General features: G+C 41.7%; 3 protein-coding genes across 18 annotated transcripts in view; 1 reads left to right on the top strand and 2 right to left on the bottom strand.

Moving 5' to 3' along the window:
• The window catches only part of LOC134212119 (sodium/hydrogen exchanger 3), a 276,330-nt gene that overhangs the window by 118,511 nt on the left and 132,212 nt on the right, over nt 1-25,607 (top strand). The gene's annotated exons all lie outside the window — the stretch shown is intronic.
• On the bottom strand, nt 11,264-11,925 carry LOC134216226 (uncharacterized). The gene is made up of 2 exons (XM_062695174.1): nt 11,751-11,925; nt 11,264-11,696 (listed from the first exon to the last, which is right to left on the bottom strand). The coding sequence occupies exons 1-2, from the start codon at nt 11,842-11,844 to the stop codon at nt 11,482-11,484; spliced, it is 309 nt and encodes a 102-aa protein (XP_062551158.1). The 5' UTR covers nt 11,845-11,925; the 3' UTR covers nt 11,264-11,481.
• On the bottom strand, nt 18,723-19,385 carry LOC134216225 (uncharacterized). The gene is made up of 2 exons (XM_062695173.1): nt 19,210-19,385; nt 18,723-19,155 (listed from the first exon to the last, which is right to left on the bottom strand). The coding sequence occupies exons 1-2, from the start codon at nt 19,301-19,303 to the stop codon at nt 18,941-18,943; spliced, it is 309 nt and encodes a 102-aa protein (XP_062551157.1). The 5' UTR covers nt 19,304-19,385; the 3' UTR covers nt 18,723-18,940.

Here is a 25,607-nt window from a genome sequence, read left to right as displayed (position 1 = left end):
ATGGACATAAGCAATCTTCTTCCATCGATCTTTCTTATGACCTCACGAAGCACATCGATTGGGGCAAATATGCGGACGCCATCAGCGATGGCATACAGTCGATAGAAGCACTTCCCCCGCGAGAAGAGTACAAGTTTCTATCGCAGTTGATTCTTGAAAGTGCTCTTCAGGCACAACGTCGGCCGGTGCCAGGAGCTTCGGTTCGTAGGAAACCCTACAGTCCGTGGTGGGACATCGAGTGTACGCAACTTTATCGCGAGAAATCCGCCGCGTTCAAAGAATTTCGGAAACACGGTTCTTCACAAACGATACACTGCGCTCGAAATCCAGTTCAAGAAACTGGTCAAAGTGAAGAAGCGCGGATATTGGCGCACTTTGTTGAAGGTTTATCGCGCGAGACTTCAATGAAAACTCTGTGGACCGTCGGGAGAAGAATGCGCAACGCGTCGTCCGTAAACGAAGATCGTGAAAGCTCGTCGCGGTGGATACTTGACTTCGCAAAGAAAGTTTGTCCGGATTCGGTACCGGGGAGGCAAGAGCTACGTGATGCTTTTGCAGACAGGGATGATATGGATCGTCCCTTTTCGATGATTGAATTCTCACTTGCTCTCCTTTCATGTAACAATTCCGCTCCAGGGATGGATAGAATCAGGTTCAATTTGCTCAAAAACCTCCCAGACGTCGCGAAGAGGCGCTTATTGAACTTGTTCAATCAGTTACTGGAGTGCAACATTGTTCCGGATGATTGGAGGAAGTGAGGGTGATAGCCATCCAGAAGCCCGGAAAACCCGCGTCGGATTGTAACTCGTATCGCCCCATCGCGATGCTGTCATGTCTTCGGAAGCTGATGGAGAAGATGATTCTCTCCAGCTAGACAAATGGGTTGAATCGAATAGTTTGTTGTCAGATACACAATTTGGTTTCCGCAGGGCAAGGGAACGAACGACTGTCTTGCGTTGCTTTCTTCAGAAATTCAGCTTACTTTCGCTAAAAAGAGCAAATGGGCTCAGTGTTTTTGGACATTAAGGGGCTTTTGATTCAGTTTGCGTCAATGTCTTATCTGACAAACTCCACGAGTGTGGACTTTCACCAATTTTGAACAACTATTTGTACAATTTGTTGTCAGAGAAGCGTATGAGTTTTTCTCATGGTGACTCGGCAACTTCACGAATTAGCTACATGGGTCTCCCCAGGGCTCATGTTTGAGCCCCCTTCTTTACAATTTTACGTCAGAGACATTGATGAATGTCTCATGCCAAATTGCTCGTTGAGACAGCTTGCAGATGATTGTGTTGTATCCGTTTCGGGGCCAACATCGGTTGATCTGCAAGGACCGTTGCAAGATACTCTGGACAATTTGTCCACTTGGGCTACGAAGCTGGGTATCGAATTCTCTCCGGAGAAAACTGAGATGGTTGTCTTTTCAAAAAAACATAAGCCGGCAAAGTTCCCGCTCCAACTGATGGGTAAGACAATCACTCATAACATATCTTCTAAATACCTCGGGGTCTGGTTCGACTCGAAATGTACCTTCGGGAAGCACATTGTGTATCTGACACAAAAATGCCAGAAACGGATCAACTTCATGCGATCAATAACCGGAACATGGTGGGGAGCGCATCCCGAAGATCTTATGACGTTGTATAGAACAACCATTTTGTCGGTCCTCGAATACGGTAGTTTCTGCTTCCAGTCCGCTGCTAAAACACACATGCTGAAGCTTCAAAGGATTCAGTACCGCTGTCTCCGTATCGCGTTAGGATGTATGAATTCGACACATACAATGAGCTTGGAAGTACTTGCGGGAGTACTGCCACTAACAGATCGTTTCGCGGAATTATCGCTCCGGTTCCTCATCCGCTGTGAGGTTCTCAATCCATTGGTCATTGATAACTTCGAGAAGCTGCTCGAACAAAACCCTCAATCTCGATTCATGAGTATTTACCACTGGTACATAACGCTGGAGGTAAGCCCTTCTTCGGTAGATACCAATCGTGCTAACTTCTTAGACTCTTACAGTTCCTCTGTTACTTTTGATCTGTCTATGAAGCAGGAGGTTCGTGGAATACCAGACTTTATTCGTGCGGAGGTAATTCCTCTATTATTCGCAAGCAAATAAAGGCACGCCAGCGAGGAGAATTTTTTTTTTACAGACGGATCCAGAATAGATGACTCCACTGGTTTCGGTGTTTTCAACGTTTTTCATCGCGCCTACTTTAAGCTCAAAGAGCCTAGTTCCGTGTATACTGCTGTGCTAGCAGCTATACACTATTCACTCGAGCAAATCGGATCCCTACAACCTGACCACTTTTTCATCTTCACCGACAGTCTAAGTTGGCTGTTCGGTCAATGAAACCGGTTAAGCACTCAGCGTATCTTCTAAATGGGATACGGAAAGCTTTGAGTGCCTTATCACAACGGTCTTACACAATCACCATGGCTTGGGTCCCTTCTCATTGCTCGATCCCGGGAAATGAGAAAGCGGACTCTTTGGCTAAGGTGGGCGCTATGGAAGGTGATATTTACGATCGGAAAATCACCTTCGATGAATTTTTCACATTAGTTCGTCAGGAAACCTTGAACAGCTGGCAACAGAAATGGACAAATGGGGAGTTGGGTAGATGGCTGTATTCAATTCGCCCGCAGGTGTCGAAGCGTCCATGGTTCAAAAATTGAATATGGGACGAGACTTCATTCGAACCATGTGTCGTCTAATGTCCAATCACTACACTTTAAATGCACATCTTTTCAGAGTGGGGCTCTCGGAAGGAAATCTCTGTGTTTGCGGCGAGGATTATCAGGACATCGATCATGTCGTGTGGGCGTGCGAGGAGCATCGTGGCCCCAGATCTGCGCTAACTGAACATCTCCGGGTCCGAGGAAAACAACCAAAGCCTATTAGGGAAGTGTTGTCGGGCCTTGATCTCGAGTACATGTCCCTGGTCCACCAATTTTTGAAAGTTGCTGATGTAAAACTGTAATCATTGTCTGCCCATTCCCTTGTCTGTCGTACCCCATATCGAATGTCTTCCTCTTGTTGTACATTTCCATGTCTGTCGTTAATCCCTTCCGTATGTCTTCCTCTCGTCGTTGTCTCCCAAAAAAGTTTGTTTGTCCCGTTACAGATGCAAAATGCGAGGAATGTCAACTTTGTGAACATCAGCATAGTAATTACTTAAGCACCCTAAAATCCTTTCCTTTCCTACTGTATTATTGTATTCCCTAACCTCGACTAAACCGCGAGTCTTTCGGTTCCCCAAAACTAACACTATGTATAAGAATCAAGAAATGTATTGTTAAACTTGATTTCGGCTCCGTAACGCTTCACGGCAAATGAGCCTTCCAAATAAACGAAAGATAAAAAAAAAAAAAAGTAAACAGTTATCACAACATTGACTCGGTTTGTTTGCAACAACTTAAGTAGGCAGGCAGTGCAAGAGATTTTTCTTTTGCCCAATAAAGTAGTTTTTGGAATGGACTTACCTATTTTCGCACATTAGATGAACGGATAACAAACCCACTGTTTTAGCATTCATGTTAAATTCGCTATTTTCACCAGTATAGTGACACAATTAACCAAAACTTTTTTGAACAATATTAGAACACTCGTTGCCAAAATTCGGCTGATGATTTTCACTTGAAGCAGCACATTATAATGGCCTACCTTACGGCTTATACAAACGATTTACAGTGAATAATACACCAACATTTCATGGGCCGAAAAGCCATCCAACACCAGAGCCGAGATTAGGAAAATTGGCCGAACATAGCGTCCATTTCGCACGAAACTTTTGATGGAATAAATAATAGATTTTTAGCCATTATTGTTGTTTTTGAATACTTAGCGTAATAACCAAAAGTAAGAAAGCCATTTGGTGGCATAATTACGGTTAGATCTTCAATATATGAATATTTAAATGGATAAATGTGCTCAATCACAGCATAATAGGCCAAGGTTTGAGCCTTATACCCTAGGTAGATTTGGCTTCACTTTTTGTGCAACTCTATGTATACATAATAGACTCTGACATATTTATTTCACTTTCCTTTAAGACTGTTCTCCACCTAGAGTTTGGAAAGGAATATTGCTTACTTATGATTTCGAACGGTTGAGAATGAAGATGCACAAAAAACTCTGTGACGGGAGAAGTAATTAGGAATTTTACAAATAGGTGGCACTAGTGTGCTTGCAATATTTTTATATCAGTGAAATATTGCTCTAGCTGGAAATCCTTTGTACCTACACTCAAGTTGTGTTCGGCAAAGTTGTTCAGGATGTCCAGGAATACAAAGCGGTACTCAGTATAATGAGTAATTCTTCAACTAGCGCCGCCTAGTGAGGAGTTATTTTTGCATTGTTCCATGTATTTTGAGGCGTAGAATTTTTGGCTAACATGAATGTTGCGGTAGGGTCTTCCAATGATTTTATTATCATTCAACTTGATCTAGTGATTCAAATGATAAAATGCGTTTACAGAATATGTTTAGGTTATTCAAGTTAACCATGGAGTTAAGGCCTTTTGGTCTACGCGCGTAACCAGTAAGGTCAGCCAATCTGTTTCAGATATGGTACATACTCTTATATGTTCTCAGCCATCCAAGAAATCCCTGGAGTTAAGGCCTTTGTGTCTAAACGCGTAACCAAAGATCAGATAGTCTGTGCATGTTCTTAGTGATAGGTAGATTATAATGCGTTTACATTATTCACGTAAGGGGTCGTTCAAAAATGACGTCACAGTTTATAGGGGGAGAGGGGGTCCAAGATTTTGTGACAGTACATAAGTATAAGTATACAAAGCGTGACAGAGGGGGAAGGGGTCTAGAAAACTCCAAAAGTAGTGGACGTCATAATTAAATCGCCCTAAAGAAAAAACCTTACAAGTTATGGCAAAAACCCATTCGAAAATACTAATGCACTTCATTATGCAACCTAATGAATGATCCCATACCAAAAAGCTAATAATATTCATAAGCTATTGAAAAGTATAAGTTTTGGAATGTATGTGACTAATGCAATGTATAAGTTTTTGCTTATACATATCATTAAGCGCCTGCTTTGGCAACAAAGTATACTTACTTGATACTTGATGGGCTGCAGTCCTTGATGAACCTACACCGAATGGAGTATCCTTCTCCACTAGACTCGATCCTCTTAAAAGGCGCAAAAGCCTCTTCCACGATACGGCGATTAATCCCGATAATATCGATATCGTCCGCAAATCCCAGGAACATTTGTGATAATGGTACCGCACACACCAGCTCTCCTTATCGCTCCCTCGAGCACTATATTGACCAGTAGATTCGATAGTGTATCACCCTGCTTCAGTCCATCTAAGGTAACAAATGATGTCGATATGTCATCCGCAACCCTTACACGTACATCGTACGCCGCCTTGAAATCAATAAACAGATGATGTGTCTGCAAGTTTTACTCCCGGAATTTATCAAGGATTTGTCTCAGGGTAAACATTTGATCCGTCGTTAATCGGCCCTCACGAAAACCTGCTTGGTATTCGCCGACGAAGGACTCTTCAAGCGGTCTCAATCTGTTGAACAGAATACGGGACATAATTTTGTACGCCGAATTAAGGATGGTTATTTCTCGGTAATTGGCGCACTCCAGTCTGTTCCCCTTCTTAAACAAAGGGCGAATGAGGCCGTCCAACCAGCAAGCAGGCAATTCCTCGTCTTCCCATATCTTCGACATAATATGGTGCAGAACTTCATGAAGCTACTCACTGCTATGTTTGAAAAGTTCAGCCGGGAGCTGGTCCTTCCCCGCACCATTATTGTTTTCAGCTATTTAATAGCTTTTCTAACCCCATCTAGTGTAGGTGACTGCACAGCTTGTCCATCGTCGCTAATATTTATCCTGTTCACCGATGCACCATCACTTCCACTATTCAACAAAGTCTCGAAGTTTTGCTTTCACCTGGCAGCCCTTCGGTTTTATCTGTTAGAAAATCCCCTTCTTGGTCGTTGCATATGACGGAAGATGGCGCTGTCTTTCTCCGCACGCCATTGAAGGTCTCATGAAACCTCCGCATAGCATTCTGCTTCATTTTTTCCTGCGCCTCACTAATCACTTGTTCTTCGTACTCTTTTTTCTTCCTACGGTGGGTTCGTTTTTCGGCTGCTCTAGCTTCCTTGTACCGATCTCTATTTGATCGGGTACCCGACACCAACATCCGGCTTCTGACAACGTTCTTCTCGACTGTCACTCTCTGATACTCCACATCAAACCAACCCGTTTTGGATCGCCTGCTGTACAGTGCCTACCACTTCTCGTGCTGTTGTGCTCACCGCTCTATGGATTGACTCCCATAGTTCGTTGATGTTGTCGTTAACGTTGATTGCACTTATCCGTTCGTCGAGCTGCTGGCGGTACTCAGCATCGTAACGCATCGTTCGCTGTGATCTTTCGTTCGATACAGTTGACAACTATGATCGAATTTTACTGACAACGAGGTAGTAAACAGAACCAATGTTCGGATCTCTGAATGTCCGCACATCGATAACATCCGAGAAATGGCGCCCATCCATCAGAACATTGGCTATCTGGTTGCCAGTTTCACCATTTGGGTGTCTCCAGCGGGGTGAAGGCTCTTCCTTGAAATCAATTTGGGGCAATTTATTGTTCTCACTCGCAAGAGTATCCAATGTTATATGCGACGAAAGTCAATTCACTATTTTAAAGTAGGAGAACAAAATAAAACCTTACTACGATTCAACTCCGCCATGAGAGGTGCTGAGTTGAGTGCGTTTCAACTCACGATTGATAAATAAAATTGAATCATTCACTAGTTTTGAGATTTTGAGGTTTTCCTACACCGCTTACTTTGGTCTCATTGCCTCACATTTTTAAGACGGATCAGAAGTTGAAGATCTTTGTCAAAAATAATGGAATTGAATTGAATTTCACTCACATTTTGGAATTGCAATACCTTCAGCTTCGACAATTTAATTTGTCAAAAATACAAGAGCATTGTCAGTATCACTTTTGGTAATGGTTTGGTTTTATATAAATCCCAATCAGCTCTGTGCTAATTAAAAGATGAGCTGATTGAGTCTGAGTCAAAGTTAACATGAGTTAGTTATAGGCTGACCAGATCATTTTGGTGAAAAAACGGGACAAACGCGCTTGCAAAACGGGACATGTCAAAAAACCTTGTGATAAAATTCAAGAGCTGTGGAAATTTCAAAATTGATGGGCTTAATTTTCATTTTCGAAATTTTAGAATTATGAATATTTTAGAGTGAATTCACCATCATAACCTTCTAACAAACCACGGACAAAACCACGAAGGAAAAGAAAATTACGCAACTCTCAATATAAAAAAATGAGAATTTTGAAATTTTATTTTAATTTACTCTTAGACATGCATTAGGGATTTAATTATTGACCAATATCAAAAACTTTTCCAATTGAAAATAACTCACAATTGTCAAAGTACCCTGCCTGAAGGCTACCTTACACCTCGGGAAAATTTTCCGCCGGATTTTGGTCCCCGTGTTATTTGAATGGGGCCGGGATTTTGATTTTCCGTGCCCAAATTCCGAAAACATTGCATATGTAAAAATACATGGGGAAAAATCCGCGGACCAAATTCCCGGAAAATCAAAATCCCGGCCCCATTTAAAATGCACGGGGATCAAAATCGGGGATCAAGGTGTAAGGTAGCCTTAAGGCCGGTTTTGTGCATTGGAAATCTAAGAAAGAATAGTTTTAAGAAAAAAAATCAAAAGACAAATGCAAAAAGAGCAATAGGATGGGATTATTGATTTTCCGTGCCTAATCTCTTTTTCATGAATATAAGTGGGAAATTTTTTTTTATAATTGATAAAAAGTAATTTTAATTATTCCCATGAATACGGTTGGCGCATAAGAATAAACGTGAAATCTAATCAATTCGCAGTGCTTTTTGGTCGAAATTGATTTAACTGACGCTATAAGTAGTTTCACACCTCGGGAATCTTGTTCATTGATTTTGTGCCCAAGTGCTCCCAAAAAAACAGGACTCATACAATTTCGTCGCAAAAGATAAAAAATCCTGGGCAATTTTAGTCTGGTTTACAGCTCATGCTGTGAATTAAAATTTCGATTTCCGCTTGATTTTGTTGTAAATCGAGCCGAATTTCTATTTTTTCATAACGGAATCTCATAAATCTCGAAAGCGACATTTGAGGCAAGCCCCTGATATATAAACTACCCTTAAAGTACGTGCGGACCTTAAATCTAGCTTTTAATCCGACCAAATTTTCCCTCGGTTTGAAACTGCCTTGAACTCGATTTTGTTCAGTTGGTTTATACATTATTTTTCCCTGCCGTCGTTGTTTTTACAGTGGATGATTTCGAAATATTCAAAATTATTCAGAAAAACTTTGAATAAATTTTAATTGTTCGAATTCGAATCAAATTAATCATTTGATGTAAAAATATGCGATAAACCAAATTTGAAAAAAAATGAATTACCTACTTTGGAAAATTCAAAAAAAATAATTGAAAATGAGCCTAATTTGAAAATTAGAATGTCTGTCCCTGCGCTTTATTTTATTGACGTTGAGACGTGGCCTGATTTTCAGAAAATATTTGCCTATCAAGTTACTACCACTGATGATTGGCCAAATTTTAATGCCCCCGGAATAAGCAGAAAAAAAAAAGAAATGAAACTGCATGAAAAAAATTGCCCGGAGAAGCACATGTTGGCATCAACTATGAAAAATCTTAAGAAAAGACGATCAATGGAAAATACTAAACGGCATAGATAAGGTAAGAGAGGTATTTTGTACCACCAGTTCGACGGCTCATATTTTGGACCACTGAGTGCAAATTCCTCTTGGTGGTCCAAAATAAAAGCTCCCGTAAGGGTGGTCCAAAATACATCCTTTATCCTAGTATTCTTCTAAAAACAAAACTAATAACATAACATCACATTTTTGTGTGGGTTTCGCTTTCCGTACTCCAGCCGAGGGCTGTTAAACTCTAATAAAGACACAAAAAACACTTTCTTTGTGAGTATTTGATTTTAGATCCCGGTCTAAAATATTGAATTTGTTTGAATAATATTTTGGAGCTCTTTGGCAGAATCAATGAAAAAACGGGACAAATTGAGGATTTTTTAGATTACGACGGGACAGCACAAAAAGGTCCAAAAAACGGGACTGTCCCGTTAAATACGGTACGTATGGTCAGCCTAGTTAGTTATCAATTGGCCACACATCTGACTTGAATCCGTTGAAAGCAATAACCCGTCACGTTAGGATATAGATATTTTCTAGTAGTGTGTAACGGTGTAAATCTGGTCATATCGAGAGGCTCGGTTTAATACTGAAGCTGACAATATGACGTCTCATTTAATGGACTTGCTTTGGACTCTCGTCGCGTTAATGGACTTTGTTTTGGTTATTGCTCTATTTTAGAAGTTAGGCTAGAAGTCGAGACATTCTAGTCTCTACTCTTAGTAAGGCCGTGTGACACCGACCTGAAACGGGGAGTGTGCTAATGGCTAGGATGTCTTCCGTCCCATAAAACCGTGGCGGGCATTGTAGCACACCGTCCAATCCTGCCACCCAGTTTTGCCAACTGGATGTGAGTAGGCTCAGATGATAATTCTTGACTAGCGCTGATCTGGCTCTGAACACGCAAGTGTCAACCCTCGCATGGCCTCCCTCGTACCTTGGCAAGCATAGATAACTATGGGATTACAAAGGTGACTACTTCAGTGGAATTTGATGACAGCTGCAAGGGTGATTCAATCGCTATGAAGTCTTCATGGGCGTAGCCAGGATTTCGATTAGGGGGGGGGGGGCAAATTTTTAGGTCTTCTGAATCGTAGTTTTATAAAAACACATGAATATCAGTGCTTGGTACTTTTTCCTTCTAAGCTCCAAACACTTTGAAATCAAATCCACAACCAACAGTAAAGGCTGAATCTCAACAGCGCGTTGTGCGTCAGCATTGAAGTCACTGTGTACTAAAACGTAATGTCAATAAACGTGACGCATTCACGCCCGGATTCTTCAGGAATGCCTCCAGCAATTTCTTCGGCAATGTCTTCAGGAATTCCACCATCAATTTCGCCGGGAATTGACCGAAAATTCCACCATTATTTACTTCAAGAAATACTCCACGAATTCTTTTATAAGTTCTGCAGGGAATTCTTCAGATAATTCTTTCGTACTGTTACTCATAAAAAAATCTGAAAAAATTCACCGTGGAATTCCTAAGAATATTCCGTGGAATGTCCGCAGAATTTCCAATAAACAATTCTGAGAATTTCGCGAAAAATCTTCGAACTTCGAACTGTGTAAATTCCATATTTTTTTCCGTGAAGGTTTCGAATAATTTCTTGTGAAAATTTCAAAGAATTTCTCCAGGAATTCCACCGAAAATGTATACAGAAATTATTCCGTAAATAAAATCAACAATGGCATTTTTAGAGGAGTTCCTAGATTAATTTCCAAAGAAATCCAAAAAGAATTTCGGTGGAAACTTCAAAATTTCACTGGACATCCTGCAGGAGTTTCTTCGAAAATTCCTCCGGGAGTTCCTCCGGGAATTCTTCCAGGAGTTTAACCGGCAGATCCTCCAAGAGTTCATCCGAGAATTATTCCTGTAGTTCTATCGGCAGTTCCTACGGGGGCTCTCTGAAAATTCTTCTGGAAATTTCTCCAGAATTTCCTCCGGGGATAATACAGAAATTATTGCCAGTACAAAGTCACGGTACGGCACGGTAACGGTTAACAACCCAAACACCCAAAGGATCTCTACTCGCTAATTCCAATAATCTAACAACTATCAATTTCAATCATTTTCTATATTTTCATGCGCTTAATTCGAGGCCTACCTTTCATTCATCATCATGCTCATTCCATTCCTAAACGAGGCTGCCGTTGTGGTACCATCAAAACGATCCGCAAAATTGCATTCGTCGGTTTGTTTTGATGATCGTTCTTCTCCGGTTGCACTTTAATCGTTCTCCTCACACGCACACTCGTTGTCGATGATTGTAAACACCGACGCGAATCACTGACGACGATGATGTTCTCTTGATCGTTCTTCTCTGCATGCACTTCAATACTTCTCCTCGCTGCCGGTGCAGCACATACGCACACTCGTTACCGATGATGGTAACCACCGATGCGAATCACTGATGATGATGATATTCTGTTGGTCGTTCTTCTATGCATTCACCTCAATTCTTCCCCTCGTTGCCGATGCACTTCACACGCACACTATTTGTTGATGATGGTGTACACCGATGCGACTCACTGACGATGATGATTCTCACTGGTCTCTTCTCATTCGGCGATGCACGCACACACAATCCTTGATGAAGGGTTGCGGCTCGTCTTCACTGACTAGCTCTGCTTAACGCAACCTTTGTGGGTGTGAGATGCACAATACGCCGACCTACTGCCTACTGCCTCAGCCAGACGTACTGTTGCTTTAACACTGCCGATGATGTGACAAGGTTTTGACTACCGTGGGGAAGCGCTAGATTGAGCGATCTCAATAAAAGGCCCTCCTCGGAGAGCCTTTCGTGATCTTCGCGGATCGCTTAGTCGCTTGTGCGAGGACTCGGATGTTACCGTCGTTGCTGCTGCCTCCGTTGTAACCGCCTTTTCCCACGAACAATGGTGAACTCTGGGAGAGCAAATGGCGTTGCTGTTCCTGGCCTTACAGGTTGCCGGATCTGTGAATGTCGTGATTTTCTAGACTGTTTCTCCTTTATTTCGTTGAAATTTACCTTCTGGGTGTTTCACCGATAGTGTGCCGGCGTTGGGGCGTCTATTCGCCTGGCCACAGATTGTCCCGCTTGTCACCTTCGCTGGTTTTAACATTCGCTTTTCACACGTGTTAAGTTAACCGAGATTTCGTGATGGCGACTACACAGGCGGACAGCAGCAAACGTCTGGTAAGGAATATTTGTCTCCCTGGTTCTGATTGTGCGATCGTGAGAGTTTGCTCGTTGAGAGGATTGGGGTTGCCTTGCGTGCGATTGATTTGCAGGGCTGTACATATTCTAAAGCAAATGTAGAGTGCGGCACAAAAATATCGTAATACAACTTCACGATACACGAAACGAAATTTTCGAGAACTAGGTTCTCGAAAATTTCGTAAATACTGGTAGCTTGTCATTGATGTCTTATGAAGGCTTTCATTTATCCTAGATGGTACTGTCTCGACAGAAATATCCAAATCTGGAGCACGAGGACAGTTTAGCGTTTGTAGGCGAGGAAGCGAATCTTAAAATTACTCGAAAATATTTGCTTGCTTACACTGCCATCAGTGACAAAGTTTGCAAGACATATAACGCCACCATAGTAACTACTATGGAGAAAATGTAGCTTATTTCTAATGTTTGCCACTAACTATAATAATCAGGTAGCTCTACGACGGCGGTTAATCTCGTAGCGCTTTTGCTGATAGCGCGTATTCTGATAGCGCGTATTCTGATAGCGCTTATTCTGATAGCGCGTATTCTGACAGCGCTTATTCTGATAGCGCGTATTCTGATAGCTCTGGTTCTGATCTAGTAAATTTTGATTGCGCAAAGTGCGATGTTGTACTGCACGAGAATTTCTTGCGGAAAATTGATAGTGTTTTATTGATAACGAACCGTCTGTTATGGTTCAGATCTTGGTAATGCGAGGAATATTAGTTTGTGAGTGAGTGAGGTTCTCTAATGTGACTTAGTGACAATTGATTCGGAAAGTGACGGTTTCCAATAATGTTCCTGATGAGGAATTTTCAGTGATTTTGGAAGCAGGAGGTTTCAGAGATGCTGCCAATCGTGCTAGCAATTCAGCAGTTTGGTGGCCGTGATTCCTAGTGTTTGGCAACTCAGGTTACTGCTCACTCTGCTTGTGGATCTGGTTGACATTCGGTACAGTTACGGGATGACGAGGTTTCGTTACATTTCTTGGGGCCTCAAGTCGATCCCGTAGATGTGTTTCATCGGCGTATCGCTCCTTGTTAGCAGTTGTCTGGTTGCTGCGTACATAGCTGTTGAATGGAATTTTCCTAGTCGGGTTTAATATCCTTGGCATGGTAGACGCCAGATTTGGATGTTTTGATGTCCTCTAACAAATAGTTATTGCTGCCTTGTTGTTGGCGGACGATGCATGGGTGGAATTTGGGTCCTAGCTTCTTGGTACGATGAACCGCCGCAGATGATTGCTCAAACGACCGGCGCCAAACAAGGTCCCCCTATGGCAAAGTTTCTGTTCATTGCTCGCAGATTATAGCGTTTCCTGCTGTCCTCATGTGCTGAATGTATGCGTTTTACCACGAACTCTTGGATATTACTGATGGTTTTCCAGCGGTTTTCCTGCGCTTGCGTTCCATCCTGACCCATGTTCATTTCGGCTGACGTGTAAGCATCCGTGAAGATTATATGATCTCTGCCGAAGGTAAAGAAGTATGGGCTGCATCCATGTGTCATGTCTTGTCGTATTGATTACGCATACCACTTGTTGTAGGTGAAGATCCTAGTCTCTCTGTGCTCCATCAATAAGCGATCTGATGCAAGTAATCAATGTGCGGCGTTGCACATCGGAGTGTAAAAGGCGGTTTTCATGTGTGTGACGTCATATCTTTTTAGTAGTGTTTGGAATACCAGTGAGAGGAACTGGGATCCTGAATCTGAAACAATTATCCTTGGGGTAGAGAATCGCAAGAATACATAGCTTTCCAAGAAGTGCACCATCTGCTGAGCGTTGGCACTTCGAAATGGCTCAGCGATTACAAACTTAGTTACCCAATCGACGATCACAAGTAAAACGGTATTTCCTTTCTTCGAGCGCGTCATTGGACCAACCCAATCTATAGAGATCAGTTCCCATGGTAGCTTCGCTGGCTTAGAATTTCCCATGGTTGGCGTAAGAGTGGTGTTGGGTGCCTTGCTGGCTTTACATACATCGCAAGCCTTTACGTATTTCTTTATGTCCACGGCCATTTTTGGCCAATAGTGCTCCCGTTGGATTTTCTGTAGGGTGCGCTCGTTGCCCAAATGCGCCGCCGTGGGGATGTTATGAAACCGATGCAATATGTCCTTTACCTCGGAGGCACGAACAACTTTCTTCCAGCGATGGGTTTTCCCTCCTGTTTCTTCCGTTGCCAGGCAGTTTTTGTACAGTTTGTTTCCCACAACTCTGAAGTCTGGGTAGTTTTCAGCATCCTCTGAAACGTTTTTGAGCAAGTTATCATACCAAAGATCGTCTGTAGTGGTTGTGTCCAACGATAGCTGACAAACTGTTTCAATTCTACTGAGACAATCTGGCACTACATTTGCACTACCTTTGCGATATTTGATGTCGAATGAGAAGGCGTTCAGTCTCAGAATCCATCTGGCAAGCAATGGCGTTGGGTTTTTCATAGTTTTAAGATATGTTAAGCTCGAATGGTCGCAGTACACGGTGAAGTGCGTACCTTCAATATATCCCCTGAATTTTTCTATAGCACGTATGACTGCTAAGCACTCTCTGTGTGTGACGGAATACTTCCGCTCGGATGACGAGAGTTTTTGTGAGAAATAGCATATTACATGTTCCGTTTCCTCCGACTCTTGGGTTAAGACTGCACCGATAGCTACATCGCTGGCATCACAAGCTATAGCGAATGGTTTTGAATAATCTGGAGTACGAAGAACCGGAGCCGAGACCAAGTTTCCTTTCAACGTCTGGAATGCTTTCTCACAGTCCTGGGACCATTTGAACTTCACTTTGGTCTTCGTTAGTTCTGTAAGTGGAGCAGCAGTTTTGGAAAAATCCTGAATGAAGCGCCTATACCAGCCGCACATTCCAATGAATCGCTGCACTTCTTTTTTCGTCGTAGGGGTAGGGAATTTACTAATTGCTTCAACCTTGCTGTCATCTACATGCCAGCCTTTGTCATCCAATACGTAACCCAGATAGTCGAGGCTGCACCTACAGAAAACAGATTTTTCTTCATTGATTGTGAGTCCTGCATTCTTTAAACGATCGGCGATTATCTGCAGCAGTTGCAGATGTTCTTCGAAAGTCTCCGTGGCCAAGATCAAATCATCCAGGTAGACAAATACCTTTGGCTCTAAGTCAATGAAGATATGATTCATGACTCTTGATAGAGCTTGACTCGCCGTTGATAACCCAAACGGTACCACCTTAAATTGATAGTGTCCTCTCTGAGGAATGGTGAAAGCTGTTTTTTGCCTGGAGGTTTCTTCCAATGGAATCTGCCAGAATGCTGCCTCAAGATCGATCGAAGACAAGAACTTCGAGCCACTTAAATTGTTCATGATCGATGCAATTTGAGGAATTGGGTAGGCTTCTTGAACGATGATGGCGTTAAGCTTTCGTGCGTCCAGGCATAGTCTCATCGACCCGTCTTTCTTCTTTACTGCCACCGTAGCGTTATTCCATGGACAACATACCGCTTCCTCAATAACATCCAATTTCAGCATACGGTCCACCTCTTTATTGAGGTCATCCAGGATAAATTTTGACATAGGATAATACTTTTGTTTGAACGGTGCCGCTTCTCCAGTGTCGATTTTGTGATAGTATATATCCGTTCTACCTAGTTGGCCTATGTTGGAAGAGGTCGGAAATTGTTTAATGGTAATCTGCAGGTTTTCTCTTTGCGAATCTGTCAAGGAGGCCAACCTGGTTGAGCCTGGTTCTTCAGTGATCGTTATTCCGCAAACTGTAGCTCTAACCCCGAAGCGGTTCCAAAAATCCATTCCCAGGATTATTGTAGTGGGCATTGACTCTATAAAAAGAATTGGTAGTGTGTGGTTCTTTCCGCTATAGGATATAGGAACATAGGCATAGAAAGTAATAGTATGCGGCGAATTATCTGCTGTTCTGATTTCCCCTTTCACTGGATACTTCACAAGTCCTAGTTGATCTGCTATTTTGGTGTAATCTCCTCCTATTAAACTGCATGTGGCTCCGCTGTCTAAGAGTCCTCGGAAGTTTAGATCCAGGATTGCGATTTCCGCATACGGTCGATTGTCTGAGTTGGTGGGGTCTATGATAATGGTTTCGATTCTTCGAAATTCTGGAATACTGCTTATGGAAGGGATCTGACTTGTACGGGAGGGATGCTCACCTTCTACTGAGAACTCTCCCGGTTTGCGTTTCCCGCACGCGCCCTGGGATTGTTTGACGTTAATTGCTTCCATCTTGACAAACAGCTTTCGCAGCTTCGTGTTGTACATCCCTTCTTACCGCAAGTGTAGCAAAATAAAAAGGTCTTCGGATTGGTGCAAACAGGATAGGTGTGCCCCGACTCATCACATTGCCAACAGACTACCGAGGATTGTCGATTCTCTTGATTATTCACGGCTGTAACTGCAGGAGGTCTGCCAGATGAATGTCTTGCCCAATGTACTTGGGCCTGTACCGCATTTACTTCTTCTGCTTGTTCTTCATCTTCGTTGAGTGCAACTTCTAGGTGTTGCAATTCCCTTTGAACGCTGGTTGGAATGTAGTCTCCTGCTTGTATTGGATGATCCTCCGTAATCATATTGACCTGCTGTCTTCCTAGAGTTGTTCTAATATTGGGTTGATGCTGCATAAATGACGGATGCGAAGGACGTACTTGTTGTGGGTTTTCATTTCTATTCAGTGTGGGTCGCGCCAGAGTGCCGCCTCGGTTTCTCATGGAGTACGATCTTGATACTTCATAGTCTCTGCAAACAGTAACTAGCTCGTCCACCGTTCCAGCACGCGATGCCGTGGCAATCGAGATGAAATCCGCGTTGAGGTGTGACTTCATGATGAAAAGCTTTTCCGAGTCCAACATTGGTGGTTCCACGATCTCGAAAACTGCAACTAAGTCACGGTAAAAGTTTGAAAATGGCTCGTTAGGGCCTTGGAATCGGAGATATAAGTCCTGCTTGATTATTTCTGAGTAATTGGGTGGAAGAAATTTTCGTTTTATCAGCATCTTGAATTCATACCATGTCCGAAATGCTTGGTACGACCTGCTGTACCACTGTAGTGCACGTCCCTTGAGAAGATGTTTTATGGACCGCAAAAGAGTCTTTTCGTCTACTTTTTCGGTGTCTGCATATGTGTGAACCTGACCAAGAAATTCACCAAGCTGAATGATGTTTGCCGAGCCGGCATACTGGAATGGCCATTTGTGCACTGGCTGTGAGCAACGTTGAGAGTACTGATTCTGATCATGTACTGTGCCTTGAGCCCTGTTTTGAGTGTTTTGGTTGACGAAAAAACGAAGCATTTCGTTGACCAGATTTGGTGGCATACCTTGATCCAGTGGTTCCTCTTGATGATCCAAACTCGGCATGGAGCTGACAGATGATGCCTGACTTCTATGTTGGTCCTCGAAGGGTGATGCTCCTCTATTTACTACGGTCCTACGATGGATGGCTCCAGTGGATGGTGCATTTGTGTGCGTTGCTTGAGAGAGCTCCTGTATGTTCGATCTCGTCAGCATATGCACTATGTGATCCAGTTGCTCTTGTTGTTTGAGCAACTGTGTTTGTGTTTGTTCGATCTGTATCTGGCAATGTCGATAGTTTACATCTTCCGCAGAAGTCGCTGTCGCTGCGTCTTCCGTAGTTTCCAAATTTGGCAGGTTGTTTTTGATACGATATAGCTCCTTTTTATCAGTGGGAAGTATGTCCTCACTGTCCGTTGTCTCCAAAGGTGCTGGAGTATTTCTGCTAAGAATTTCTTCAGCTCTGGTTAGATATGTCTCGATCTTCGTAATTGATTTTTTGGCATTCACTGTGATCATTTTATCCGTGATCATACTTAATCTCCACCTGTAGTGCTGTAGTCTGGATCGGTTCATTTTAATGTCTTCCAAGGTCCCTTGTCGTAACGCCTGCTCCATAGATTTGAAGAGTGGTGTTAGTTTTGCTTGGCACTGATAAATGTTGTCTACATCACTGATGAAATGTGTCGCTGAAGTCGGTGCATCGTTGTTCTTGATTTCTTTCTCCACTAGTTTCCGCAGTTTAGTAGCCTTCACTTCTTTTGCTAATTTTGTCGGATCTTTCACACCTCTTAACGCCAACTCAAAGTCCAACTCTTCTTCTGCTAAGTATCCAACTTCCATGTTTTTCCTGTAGTCACTCACTGTCACTGCTCTACTCACTCACTAACGATAAATCGCGTATTGACTGCGAAATAAGGATGGGTTTTTTAGCTGGGCGCCAATATTGCCAGTACAAAGTCACGGTACGGCACGGTAACGGTTAACAACCCAAACACCCAAAGGATCTCTACTCGCTAATTCCAATAATCTAACAACTATCAATTTCAATCATTTTCTATATTTTCATGCGCTTAATTCGAGGCCTACCTTTCATTCATCATCATGCTCATTCCATTCCTAAACGAGGCTGCCGTTGTGGTACCATCAATCGTAATATCGTTTGTTTTGATGATCGTTCTTCTCCGGTTGCGCTTTAATCGTTCTCCTCACACGCACACTCGTTGTCGATGATTGTAAACACCGACGCAAATCACTGACGACGATGACGTTCTCTTGATCGTTCTTCTCTGCATGCACTTCAATACTTCTCCTCGCTGCCGGTGCAGCACACACGCACACTCATTACCGATGATGGTAACCACAGATGCCAATCACTGATGATGATGATATTCCGTAGGTCGTTCTTCTATGCATTCACCTCAATTCTTCCCCTCGTTGCCAATGCAGTTCACACGCACACTATTTGTTGATGATGGTGTACACCGATGCGACTCACTGACGATGATGATTCTCACTGGTCTCTTCTCATTCGACGATGCACGCACACACAATCCTTGATGAAGGGTTGCGGCTCGTCTTCACTGACTAGCCCTGCTTAACGCAACCTTTGTGGGTGTGAGATGCACAATACGCCGACCTACTGCCTACTGCCTCAGCCAGACGTACTGTTGCTTTAACACTGCCGATGATGTGACAAGGTTTTGACTACCGTGGGGAAGCGCTAGATTGAGCGATCTCAATAAAAGGCCCTCCTCGGAGAGCCTTTCGTGATCTTCGCGGATCGCTTAGTCGCTTGTGCGAGGACTCGGATGTTACCGTCGTTGCTGCTGCCTCCGTTGTAACCGCCTTTTCCCACGAACAATGGTGAACTCTGGGAGAGCAAATGGCGTTGCTGTTCCTGGCCTTACAGGTTGCCGGATCTGTGAATGTCGTGATTTTCTAGACTGTTTCTCCTTTATTTCGTTGAAATTTACCTTCTGGGTGTTCCACCGATAGTGTGCCGGCGTTGGGGCGTCTATTCGCCTGGCCACAGATTGTCCCGCTTGTCACCTTCGCTGGTTTTAACATTCGCTTTTCACACGTGTTAAGTTAACCGAGATTTCGTGATGGCGACTACACAGGCGGACAGCAGCAAACGTCTGGTAAGGAATATTTGTCTCCCTGGTTCTGATTGTGCGATCGTGAGAGTTTGCTCGTTGAGAGGATTGGGGTTGCCTTGCGTGCGATTGATTTGCAGGGCTGTACATATTCTAAAGCAAATGTAGAGTGCGGCACAAAAATATCGTAATAAGTTTCCTCCAGAAGCTCCGCCGAGAATTTCTCTGGAAGCTCTTCAGGGAATTCTCCGGGAGGTCCTCTGATGATGATGATGGTCTTGCTACATACCCCTACAGAGGTTTCAGCTAGATGAGATTTGTCTATAAGATGAATTCTCCAAGATTTTTTTCCGAGAAGTCTTCCGGAAGATTCACTGGCAGTTCCTCCGGAGGTTCATTTAAAAATTCTCCCGGGAGTTTCTTTAGAAATTCCTCCGGGTGTTCCACCAGTAGCTCTTCCAGGAGATTCAGGCTTTTTCAGGAAATCATTCAGGCTTTCTTCAGAAAATTAGATGGAAATTCCTCCCGAAGTTCTTCCGATAGTTTTTCTGGGAGTTCCTCCGGGGGTCCTCTAGGAATTCTTCTAGGAGTTTCTCCTGAAATTCCTTCGAGAGTTCTTACGGTAGCTCATCCAACAGTTTCTACGTGAATTCCTCCGGGAGATCCACCAGCAGTTTTTATGAGCATTTCTCCGGGAGTTTCACCGGCAGTTCCTTTGAGAAGGAACTCCCGGAGTAATTTCCGGAGGAACTCCCAGAGGAATTTCAGTAGGAATTCCCGGAGAAAGTATGAGAGGAATTTTCGGAAGAACCGCCGAGGAACTTCTAGATGAATTTATTGAAGAACTACAGGAAGAATTTCCGGAGGAAATCCTGGAGGAACTCTCGTAAGAACTTCTGGATGAACTCCAGGACAAACTCCTGGAAGGATTCTTAAAGGACCTCCCGGAGGAGCTCCCAGAGAAATTTTCCGAGAAACTTCTGAAGGAATTTGTAGATAAATTCACAAAGAAAGCCTTAATGAACTCCTGAAAGAAAGTCTCAATGCATTTCCGGAGAAATTACTAGTGGAACTCCCGGAGAAATTTTCAAAGGAACAGCCGATGGAATACCCGGAGTTGAATTTCTAGAGGAACTTCCGAAATCCCATTTCCCTTGAAATTCCTTCCAAATATCCTCAAAGAATCCCCTGTGAAGTTCCTGGAGAGATTACTAGAGGAACTTTTGGAAAAACTCCTGGGGGAGCTCCTGGGAACTCCTGCAAGCACTTCCAGAGGAATTCTCACAAGGTAGTACTGAAATAATTATTGGAGAAGTTCATGAAGGAATTTCTGGAGAAATATCAGGAGGAATTCCCGAAAAAATACCAGGAGGAATTAATTCAGAAATTACCAGATGAATTCCAGAAAGTATTCCCAGATGAATTGCTGTTCTTTTTTTGTTCTGAAGAAATTCCTGGAAGAACTTCTGGAAGATATCCTGGAAGAACTCTAACATTAATTTCCGAATGAAATTCTGGAGTAAATTCCGAGTGAAGTCCGGAAAGAATTCTAGGACAATTTCCCGGAAAAAATACCTGAGAAATTCCTGAAGGAAGAGAAGAATTTCCGGGGAAATACTTGGACGAATTCTTGGAGAAATTCCTAAAGAAATTTCTAGAGGAGTTCTTAAAGGATATTCTGAAATAATTGCGGAAAGAATTCCAAAATGTAATTCTAGAGGATTTCGCTATTGAATTTTTAGATGTATTCCCGGAAAAAGTCCTGGAAGTTATCCCGTAGGAATTTAAGGAAGAGTTCCTGGAGGAATGCCCGAAGCATTTTCTTATAGATTAGCAGATGAAATTATGAAGCGAAACCGGAGGATTTCCGTCATAAATTACTGAAGAAACTTCTTGTGGTCAAAATTCCGTATGTATTCTTGGAGGAACTCTAGAATGCATTCCTGAAGGAAATGTCGCAGATTTTCTTGGAAGAATAGCTGAAGAAATGTCTAGAAGTAAAACTCTAAGGGAATAAAAGAAATCTTCAAGAAACTTCCACATGAATTTCCTAAAAAAAAATAGTTGGGGGTTTCTAGATAAGGAGAAATTACAATTACAGGAGAAGGATTTTCAAACGATTTTCAGAGGAATTTGTGGATAACTTTCCGAAGGTATTTAGAAGTTCCCAGGGGAGCTTCTAGAAGGATTTCTAGGAGAATTCCCGAAATGTTTCGAGTTGTTTTGAAATTTCATATAGTATGGATCCTGGATACCCTTATAAGTTTTTTGGGAATCTTTTGAATTTCAAAAACCTATTTCTGAATATGATTGGATCGTAAAGTGCACATGTTTAAGAGAATTCATTTCAGTACCCATTCAATCTTTCCACCATTTAGGGGGAGGCGACGCCCCACTTGCCCCCCTCTGGCTACGCCCTTGAGTCTTATTACTACAAAAAAATCAAGTGAAATGGTGAATCGCCCGACAACAAGGTGGATCTTTATTCCAGGCGAAGTGGTCTTAATCGGTCGCCCAATAGGACGCTAGACTAGGAGCGGGATAAGGTAGAGGATCCGTAATAGGTACATTTAAAGGTTCTACCTGTTTCTTTATTTCAATTGTATACATGCCCAACGGGTACTTTTGCCTACATTAATGGGTAGAGAAGTTTTCATATATAAATATTATGAAAAGGGAGAACATAATCATTCTGTGTGATAGATTTCAAATAAGATGGCACTTGTAAGCTACATTAGGCCAGAAACTCAGTGGTTTGCAGTTTCCAGTGAGAAATTAGAATCGATAAAAAATTACAGAAAACTAACATTGGAAGTCTCCTTCAAGAAACTATTTCAAACCGATGCCGATTCCACAGAGTGCGTTGTTGTCGAATGTTTGGGACGATTATTTGCTTTTGGAGAACTTCTCGGATACATACTTGGAATTTTACAACCCTTACCCACCGACCAGTTGCAGATAGACTACCTCTCGAGGAGACCAACGAAAACATGTACCACTGGGCTAGTCGAAGCACAAATGGTAACTCGAAATTTACTCGTGGAATGTGTGAACGAGATCCAGTGCTCGTCGAAATTGTTCCGCGGATGTCGATTCCAGGTCACGGTTTACCACTTGCCAAAGAGGATTGCTTTTCAAGCGATGCAGTCATCTAACGCATTAACTACCAAGCGGAAAGTGAAATCATTGGAAGGTAAACGAAAGCATCGAGCACCGAAACATTACTGAATATTTTAACCGGACGATTGTAATTTTAGGATTGACTTTGTTTGACAGATTAAGCAATAAAAAAGTAATTTTATGATTTGAAAAATGATTTTGATTGGAATGAAACCATCCTGGCTAGATCACGCTCAATGTTGGAAATGTAATATAAAGTTGTAATATAAAGACATTGGCTGCAATGTATCAAGATTAGAATTTCTATGAAGTTCATTTGTACTATACCAAGGAGGCAGCTTCAAAATCATCTTCCGAATTTTATTTTGAGTCCTCTGAAAAGTGCCATATTGGCACAGCATACAACACGGCTGATCTAAAAATTTGTTTGTAAATCAAAAATTTGTTCTTAAGACAAAGTTTTGATTTTCTAGGGATATAGACACTAGAGTGGGACGTCATGGTCAACTGTCCAAATCAATTATTTTTTTCGAAACCATTCTGGGTCCCAAACAACTGTGCAGAATTTGGGCCCGATGTGATTTTTAAAAGGTAATTTTTGATCTAGCAGAAGTCCTAAATATTTCGCTTCGCTAGACCAATTAATTGGAACCTCCTTCATAGTGACAATATTATGTCTGCTAGAAGGTTTCAAATAAGAAGCTCTTGGCTTAAGTTGGAAAATCAATGCTTAGTTTTTCCAAAATAAAAATAAAATTTTCCATTTTTGCAAGTAAGTGGAGAAAATATCCAAACTATTTTGCAATCTAATACAAATGAAACGAAGGCTTTGTCCTTTGGCTGAAAGGCCCGTGTCATCTACAAACAAAGTATTTTGGCACCCTGGTGGTAAAACAGGCAAGTCAGAATTAAAAATGTTATACAATATGGGCCCCAGTATGCTGCCTTGGGGAACTCCAGCTCTTACAGGTAATCTATCAGATTTCGAATTCTGATTGTGTACCAGCAGTGAGGGATCTGATAAATAGTTTTGGATCTGTTTAATAAGGCCGTTACAAATATTTAATTAACTTTTTGTCCTACTGGTCACCGAAAGGGGGGGATGATAAAAAATCAATATTAAAATGAAAAAAATAATAAAAAATTCCTCGGAAGAATGTTTTGAAAATCCTCAAAATTATCCGAATTTTATTCTGTTGCCCCCTCAAAATATTATTTTTTGGCAAAATAAATCCGAGGGGGGGGGGAATAGATTTTAAATATTTGTATCGGCCTAATGTACAGAGGAAAATTAAGATTTATCAATTTTATAATCAAACCGTCATGCCAATCACTGTCAAAAGTTGTCTCTATATCAAGCAGAGCAACTCCAGTCAACTGTTGAGTCGAATTAAATTCGTAACTCTTAATAACTGATGAGTGGTTGACTGTCCATGGCGAAAACCAAATTGCTCATCAGCAAAAATAGCATTTTTATTAATATGAACCATCATTTTATTAAAAATAATCTTTTCAAACAGTTTGATTATTAAAGAGAGCAAACTGATTGGCCGATAACTAGAAGCCTCAGCTTGTCCGGCTTCAAAATTGGAACAACTTGGACGTTTTTCCATTTATATGGGAAGTATAGCAATTGAAAACATTTGTTAAATAAATTAATCAAAAAGGATAAAGAGCTCTCAGGAAGTTTTTTTTATAAGTATGTAGGAAATACCATCATTATCCGGTGCTTTCATATTTTTAAATTTTCTAGTAATAGATCTCACTTCATCCAAATTAGTTCCCATCGAAGGGTCAAAACATGCTCTTGATTGAGAATGTAAGCACTGTGTAACCTGATCCTCAATTGGACTAGTGAGACCTAGACTAAAATTATGGGAACTCTCAGTTTTGAGCTTTTTCGCTATTTGCTAATAAAATTTTATTTCCCTCTTCAAGCGCTGGAATTGACTTTTGAAGTTTTTAAGAATTGTCGTTAATTTCCAAAAGGGTCGAAACCCTGGGATCCAGTTTCGAGACATTATTGTCAAAGTTGGTATTTCTCAGAATAGCGAAACGTGCAAATCTCGTCAAATCGCGAGTTCTTTGGTATTGCCTTCGCCTCACATTTTAAGACGGATCAGTAGTTGAAGATAGTCGTCAATAATAATGGAGTTGAATTTAATTTCACATTTATGAATTGCAATGCCTCTGGCTTCGACAATTAAATTTGTCAAAGATACGAGTGCACTGTCAATATCACTTTTGGTATCCAAAGGAATATCAACATCAAAATTCCTATAGATAAACGTTTTATATAAATCCCAATCAGCTCTATGACAATTAAAACTAGAGCTGATTGGATGGTTAATGGCTTTCTGTGAGATTTCAAACGCCACAAGAAGGTGATCAGAGTCAAAGTCAGCATGAGTTACCAATTAGCCACACAGCTGACTTGAATCCGTTATAAATCAATTGTAGAAGGATTTTGACTGGAAGAAAAACAAGTTGGTCCATTGGGATATTGAATAGTATAAAATCCCGCATAACAATTTCCAAATAAAATTTTACCATTGGAATTGCTTTGAGCATTATTCCATGAACGGTATGTGGGATTGAAGTCACTTATGAAAAATTTGGATTTGTTGCGAGTTAGAATTTGAAGATCAACAAATTCCTTTGCTGTCCATTGTACTGGGAAGGCAAGTAGGCAGCAATAAAAGAGAATTGTCCAAAATTTGTTTCAACAGAAACTCCCAAGGTTTCGAAAACTTTGATTTCAAACGAAGAATATAATTTATGTATTATACGTCTATTAATGACAATGGCGATCCCTTCACAGGCGCTGTCAAGATGATCATTTCGGTAAATAAAATAATTTGGATCTCTTTCGATGAAGAGTCCAGGTTTTAAATATGTTTCAGTTATAATGGCAATGTGCATATTATGAACTGATAGGAAGTTGAATAATTCATCTTCCTTACCCTTTATTTTTTATTCATTTCTTTATTTGGTAGGCACTCTGTGTTTCTTAACCGCTACTGTGCCGTGATCTACTGTGGTATTCTGCTGTACAGAATCCACACAGAATCTATTTTTAGACATTCGTTGTTGTTATCATTGCCGGGTCTATCTCATCGTGAGTCCATTGTGTCCTTTTGTCCGTATCGTGTATC

This window comes from Armigeres subalbatus, chromosome 2 (assembly GCF_024139115.2).
Source record: "Armigeres subalbatus isolate Guangzhou_Male chromosome 2, GZ_Asu_2, whole genome shotgun sequence".
Lineage (NCBI taxonomy): Eukaryota > Metazoa > Arthropoda > Insecta > Diptera > Culicidae > Armigeres > Armigeres subalbatus.
The sequence above is the reverse complement of the archived record's forward strand: the minus strand, read 5'-3'. Positions and strand labels throughout refer to the sequence as shown.